Genomic DNA, 7,459 nt, shown 5'->3' on the forward strand with positions numbered 1-7,459 from the left:
CATCTGGCTTAATAAATTAAAATTCAAAATCAGAGTGACAACAAGCAAAATCATTGCTCATTTCTTTTAACAAAATGCACAATGTACAGTTAATGAACAGCAGCCCATTTTTAGGTGGATCTGAGATATTGACAGAATGCAAGTCGAGCACAATCTTTGAAAAAAATCAATGCCTTTTATGCAGAATTAAAATGTGCAACATATACAGTTCTTCAAAACAAACAACTTGCTGACACACAGTTCTTGGGCTAATATAAGGATGGCACTAAGATGCTGTACAATAGAAATCACTGAACTATATTCCAACATGAACCACCATCTTTTGGAGACAAGGAGAGAAAAGAGAAGAAAATCTGGTTTGGGATCAGGGTGGGGGGGGCATTTGTGGGGTAAATATTGGGCAACTGCAATCGATTTGCACATGCCAACCCTGAAACTCGTATAGGAGGCCTTCTGGTGGCACTGTACCCTTAAAAAGTGAAATTGTGAACAAGAGCACAATCTGAAATATTCTGAGTTCAGTAATTGCTAGGTAATCTGAATAAAAGCTTCACCAAAATTGGCTAGCCTGCAGTAAATCAGCACTAACCATGTGGTCTAGACAACTGGAGACACAGCAGAATGGAAATGAATATCACTGTAATTTGACAAAATAAGCCATAGCTTCATCTGCCTATTTCTGTCTTAGTAAGTTTATGATTTATTTATTCTCTTTCCCACTTGCTCAAGACATTCTTGACTTTAATATCTTGTAACAATTGCTGCCTCTAAAGTTTTTCAGTGAAATATTTAAAAACAAAGGAAGTGCATTCTGCTAGATACAGCTCTGTTTTGGAATCCATCTTAATTAGATATTTTCACACAATACTTCCCCCCATGACAACTAACTTCCCAGCTCTTGGCTGAGATACCATGGGGAAAGCCAAAAACTGGCTCAGGAGGTTCTCTGCTCATATCGTCCAAGAAAGTTTCCATGGACCAACAACAGACATGATCAAGATATGCACAGGCTGAACCATCCCATCCTCCCAAACAGGGAAAGGACAAGCATGAGTGGCAAACATGATGGGAACACAGCGCAACAGAAAGTATTCAGGAAATCAAAAAAAACAAACTGCACTTTCCAGATCAAATGAGGATTTCTCTAAGGCACCCCAATTTCCTTACTGTTGGTGGAGACTATAGGATTAGGTGAACAGGTAAAGCTATTATTCATTAAGCCAATAATGAATTGTAACTAAGGGCAGAATATTAAGCTCAGCGGGCAGGTGCACACCCAATCCGGCCGAGCTTAAAATGACACACGATAATGTCAGGCGAGCGTCCCAATGTCATCGCGCAGTCCCACGATATTTCATTTAGCAGGCAGCGCGCCCACCGACAATTAAAAGGCTGTTAAAGCCATTACAAAAGTAATTAAATTCAAATTTACGCAGCCGCTCGCATTCCACACTGGGCAGGCCTCAATTTCAGATCACGGGCGGCAGTCAGCTTCTCGACCACCCCCGCCAAGCCCACACGCCAAGGGCAAAATTCTGCCCTAAGATCCAACAGGAATTCCTGCTTTCAGAGACGTTGAGGTAAGAAATAAAATTAAGTATAGTTCTACACAAACAGGGAAGTATAATGGCAGTCACATGACTACAAACCCTTCACCTTATAGTTTCAGCTTAAATTGGGATCTTCAAATTTTTGTTTGTTTTATCACCTTCAGCGTGTCATGGCTGGAAATGGTTGGAACAATGCAAAAATTTTAATAATATTACTGCAATCGCTACATAAAATACAACCAACTAACGCATTTTGTTTGTTAATAATAGATTTGGTAAACATGAAGATCAAAAAATTAATCAAATTAAACGAATGCAAACATTTATTAATCCATCACTTTAATGGGTTTCAGTGGTCTATGTGCTGTTTTGTTCAATTCTACAATGAACCTCAAGCTCAGTCTTCTAAACCTCTTCAATTGAAAACATTACCAGAAAATGTAGAGCTCATTGTAACTCATCCTCTGAAAAGCTCAGATTTTCTTCTCAATATTTAAATTCTGGCACACATCAACATCTATATTAAAAGAATTTCAATAGGAAAAACGAATTTACTGAGAAAGTTTGATTGAACTAAGGTGACAGGGATGTGGCGCAGCTCGTGTAACATGAAATTTATTGGAAATATTTCAGATTTTTCGGGGTTCCAAAAATGTAGATTCATGTATTTTTTTAAAAATCAAGTACAGCGGTTATTGTTTCAAATTAAGGGAAGGTGAAGAAAATGATAAAGTCAGGCAAAATTGTTCTAGTACAAGGATGATAAACATACGGAATGTTTGAACCACGGAGGCAGGATGAGTAAGAAACCATGACAGGAATCAAAAAGGAACTACACAAATTTCTGTCAGCAAATACAACTCAGGATGTCTAGGTTTAGTCTAGGAAGCTAAATGAATAGGCTAGATGGACCAATGGTATATCTTTGCCTGAGATTGCTAATTTGATCGTCAAAAAATGTTAGCATGGAACAAACTGGTGTCCACTTTTAAAATGTTACCATAATTGTGGATTCTAATCAACACCATTAGCTTTCTGATATTATGGGTATAAAATTGCCTATCATATTGATTTAATTTCCACTTCTGTGGGAAAACATAAGGAAAACATTAGTTAATTTGTGATTATCTTATTTTACACCAAGCCCATGCTTTTACTTGGTTTGCGATTGGATTTGGAGTGGTCAGTTGAAAGGTTTCTTCATGTTGTTTTATAGTTCAATTTAATTTTTAAAAAGGAATGAGGCACAGACTTCCTACTCGAAAATACAATCATACAGTACTTAGTGGAACTTTTAAAACAAAAAGATAGCACAATCACAACTAATCGCTGCAAGATATTAGGTCACTGAGGAGAGAAGCACTGTGGTGGGCCAGATGCTTGAAAAACTTTCATTATATACAGTCTTAGCATTCAATTCAAATTCTAAACGTTCCATTTGGCCACTTTCTCTTGTGTATATTGAAGTAATCTGCATTTAATTCATATACAGTGCCACTGTTATATTGTTATATTATTTGTAAAGGGCTAGGAACAAATTGTTATGAGAACGTACACCGAGGGTGTCACATTCACTATCACACTGCAGTCAGGTGCCAAGCAACAATGTATAAATCCACCAGCCATGTGAAAAACAGCAAGAAACACACTTGATGGAGCTCCAGTATTTTGAGTCTAAAAGTATGGTAATTTCAAACTTATGAGAACCAGAAGACATAGCAGCCACTAAATGGTATTTTTACATATATAATCCAAGAAACACAATGTCTAAAGGCAACAATGAACATCTCAGCTTAGCCTCATGTCAAAACGCCTACATATTCTTGGTCATTCTTTACTGAATATTTGAAACTGAAATGTAAAGGAGGCACTGAAATATAGTGGCATTTTCAACATCAATTTTCATTTTCAATTGTTCCAATTACATAAATGAGTTTGTTTTACAAAGCAAAGCAGGCATGGACAACTACATTTTGAACAAGCTCAGTTAGTAACAGTTAGAAACATTTCTAATAGTCAAAGCTAATCAATCTCAAAACTTTCCAATGACTTCATTATCACAGCCAAGTAAACAGACATAATATTTATACTTGACTAGTTCCTTACAGGAATAACTTGGGCTTTTTAAAAAATGTTAAGATCTTCAAGTGTAAAGCCAGTGTGTAAGTAAGTGTAGTGAAGGGAGCATTACCGCCTGAAGGGACCTACAACAGGAGAACATTAGCTCCTACAACAATCATTGTCTGCATCATAAAGTTATATTTTCCCTAATTGATGCAAATGCCACAGTTCTTTATCAACCACTCACTTCAACAGGACTTTTCCCTGACGGATTTTAGTATTCAATTTCGCATTTATACAAATAAGATCCAATTCATGAAATTTTGCGACGTTTGGATAATTGCATAAGGCACGGTTTGTAAATTATGTAACAAAGCATTTTATTGGAAGAATATTCCTTCAAGAAAATTTACAGTACTATATGGGGCAGAAGACAGCCTACAATCTAAAAATACATAGAAGCATAGAAAAGTTACGGCACAGAAAGAGGCCATTTGGCTCATCATGTGTGCACCAGCTGAAAAAGAAAAAACAAAAAGCTCGCTGACCATTGTAATCCCACCTTCCAGCACCTGGTCCATAGCCTTGCAGGTTACAGCACTTTAGGTGCAGATCCAGGTACCATTTAAATGGAGTTGAGGGTTTCTGCCTCCAACACCAAACCAGGCAACAAATTCCAAACAGCACCACCCTCTGGATGAAGAAGTTTTTCCTCATGCACCCTCTAATCCTTCTGCCAACCACCTTAAATCTGTGCCCCCTGGTAATTGACCTCTCTGCTTGGAAAAACAGGGCATCCCTGTCTACTCTCTCTAGGCCCCTCACAGTCTTGTACACTTCAATCAGGTCACCCCTCAGCCTCCTCAGTTCCAAGGAAAACAACCCCAGCCTATCCAATCTTTCCTTATAGCTGCAATTTTCAAGCCCTGGCAACATTCACATAAATCTCTTCTGTACTCTCCCCAGAGCAATTATGTCCTTCCTGTAATGAAGGATATATTTCAGTTTTGATGTATGAAGCCACTCACTTTGGTATAAAAATTGCCTCTCACCCAGCAAAGGAAATTTTAAAAATCAAATAATTGTTGGGAGCTGCAGGAGACTCATCATTACGACTCCTTCAAAAATAGCATGGCAAAATTATAATTAAAATAAGCAGTTTGCAATTATTTTATATTAAGCACCAAGTACAAATGCCTTCCTCGGGGGTTTTAATGGTTCTGGGAAAGCTAAATTAGTGGCAATTATCACTATTAACCAAAGATGCTTTAATACAGCATTGAATTTCTTAAAACTGCATTTGAATGCTGCCGAAAAGAGAGACATGTTGCTGAAGCTTTTCATCTTGCAGTTATCAGGACAAATGCAAGAATGTCAAATTTCAAAAGGACCACAACAGTTTATACTACAGAAGAAAAGAAAGTGGATTGGTTGCTAAGTCCACTCTGAATGAAAAGGGGTTGCCATGGAGAAAGCAATGGGGAATTCCTTGAACTAACATCATCAAAACCAATTATGTGGTCATTTATCCCACTGCTGTTTATGGGAGTTTGTTGCCTCATCTGTTTACAACAGCGGTTCCACTTCAAAATTACTTAATTTGCTGTGAAGTGATTTGGATAGCCTGTGGATGTGAAAGAGATTATATAAATGCAATGGGTAGGACAGCAGTTTGAGCAATACCTGTTACACATCAACCAAGTGTCACAAATTAGAATTAATAAACATTTTAATAAATGCACTATTTATTTTCTATGTACTTAGGTAGTTCTGAAAGCTACGTCACTTCATGTGATCATTAATATCATGCCCAACAGTTCTCTCTCCCAATACCGATAATTCTGTCTATAATCCCTGGGACTTGGCTTGAGTTCACTCTACTTGGGGGAAGTCTCCCTTCTGGTGGTCCAAAGTAAGGTAAGGCACTACAATAGGCTCAGTCACATAGGGAGAACTGGGGTCTTGTAGGAAGTGCAAGTAAAAAGAGGAGGGAATATATCCCGTACCAAAATATTTATCTCTGTGAATGGGAAACATGTCCTCCTACTTCTAGTGGTTTCCCATAATGAAAAGGACTTGAAACTAGGCTCTCAAAGACGAAACTGGCACTAACTCTCCCTTGAAAGGGATTGCTGGAGTTGGTAAAGAGGATCAGAGTGGTAGAGTCTGGGGATGGGCTAAATGCGATGCTGGGGCTGTGTAAATGGCGCTTGACTGCGCTTCCCATTCTTTCGAACACTTAAAAACAATAGAACCTCGTTACATTCCCATCACTGACATCCTGAGCTCCTGATAGGCGCAAATATTAAGGGGGGGGGGTGCCTATTTGTGAATGCAGGTGACACACTGCAAAGCAAGCGTGGCTTTCCAATGGTCAAAGGTGAATCGTGATTAAAAGGCTTTTTGTTTTAAGAAGTCAATGTTCACAGGCTGTTCGGAGGCAGGGCGCTGCTATTGTGAATTGGCCACCCACCAATAGAGTTCCCAGCGCCAGCGGCTGGGGCTTGTGTCATTTAATCGATGCAAAAGGCGGCGACAGATGTGTCCACTCTTTGTGGGCTATAGGCGGTAAACGGTCAATTCACACAGACATAAGAGATGATTTCCATATGATTGGAAAACGTGAGAGTGTCAAAGTCTAATTTTAGCATCTTGTTGTTAAATGTGACTGCTGCTTCTCTAGAATACCCATGCTCGGCGTTGAAAGCGACGAATAATCTCTAAAAATATTGCATTTAGTGAAGGTACAATTTTGGTCTGGTTTGCAACTCGATATGCAAATATATTCTTAATAGCTTTACGTATTACAAATATACGGCGGCGGCGCTATTGAAAGGCAAGTGCTGGTCGCCTTTTGGCTCAAGTTACTTTTTTTTTGCAATTCTAGTTTTGTATTTGCGAATCATGCATTTGGACTTTTGTTTTGGCTAACATCGGGCTGCACGTTTCTGTTAAGTTAATGCATTTAATTAGCGGTTAAAAGAAACGCTCTCTGCAAATGACGGTTGCGTGCAGCTCTGTTCATCGATGCAACGCATTTAAACGCTAATCCCCCCCCCCCCCCCAATCAAAAAAAAACTTGAGCAGTGCTTTACGTAACATATTAGCACCTCGATCTGTTTGCAAAAAAGCACCCTGAGCTCAGTAATCGGAATGCAAATACGTCAGTGACCAGCTGAACAGCAAAACCCAGCCTCAGGATCCTCTGTCTGCAAAATGCAAATTCAGTATGTTCAGCTAAAACAGGAAATGCAATCAGCTCTGCAAGCCCTGAAACTTAGCACTGACATTGCAAAGCTCAAGGTGCACCATTGCATTTTGCATTAAGCACAGGTCTTTTTGCATTCTACTCAAATATCGCCCCTTGTATCTGTGCAAACCTTACCTCCTCTTGACAGCGACATTTTTTTTCCTTTTTTTCCCCCCCTGCTGGGAGGGGGGTGGTGGGTGATGGGTGGGGGTGGGGGGGGGGTGGGGGGGGAGGGGATCACAAAAGACTTTGCCTTTTCAGCTTTGCAACAAAGATGCAAAAAGATTGGTGCCTCCCAATTTTCATCCACCTGGGAATCCTGAGCGATTTTTTTGTTTGTTTGTTTGTTTTCTGCAGCTGCCCAGCTATTGCAGAGGGAATGGCCGGTTGCACAACTCGGAAGCAAGCTGCAAACAGCGAAGATTTGCAAATGCAAAAAAAAAAGAGCTGTTCGGTAATTACGGAGCTGCTGCTGCTGCTGCTTGCTGCTGCTGCTACATGATCGGCCGGAGCTGAGTTCACCAGCTCCAAACTTCTCAGCGTGTCATCACGTTCTTCCTGCTGCTTTGGCGAGGAAAGCATTGTGGGAGCTGTAGTC

General features: G+C 39.7%; 1 protein-coding gene across 6 annotated transcripts in view; it reads right to left on the reverse strand.

Moving 5' to 3' along the window:
• The window catches only part of map2k6 (mitogen-activated protein kinase kinase 6), a 98,135-nt gene extending 91,063 nt beyond the window's left edge, over window positions 1-7,072 (reverse strand). For all 6 annotated transcript variants that reach the window (XM_041216981.1, XM_041216979.1, XM_041216977.1 and 3 more), the window contains exon 1: window positions 6,997-7,072. In XM_041216981.1, coding sequence (XP_041072915.1) covers window positions 6,997-7,015 — 19 coding nt within the window. In that variant the 5' untranslated portion in view covers window positions 7,016-7,072. The remainder of the gene's footprint in view (window positions 1-6,996) is intronic.
• Window positions 7,073-7,459: the final 387 nt, after the last annotated feature.

The sequence above is a fragment of the Carcharodon carcharias genome, chromosome 22, assembly GCF_017639515.1.
Source record: "Carcharodon carcharias isolate sCarCar2 chromosome 22, sCarCar2.pri, whole genome shotgun sequence".
Classification (NCBI taxonomy): domain Eukaryota; kingdom Metazoa; phylum Chordata; class Chondrichthyes; order Lamniformes; family Lamnidae; genus Carcharodon; species Carcharodon carcharias.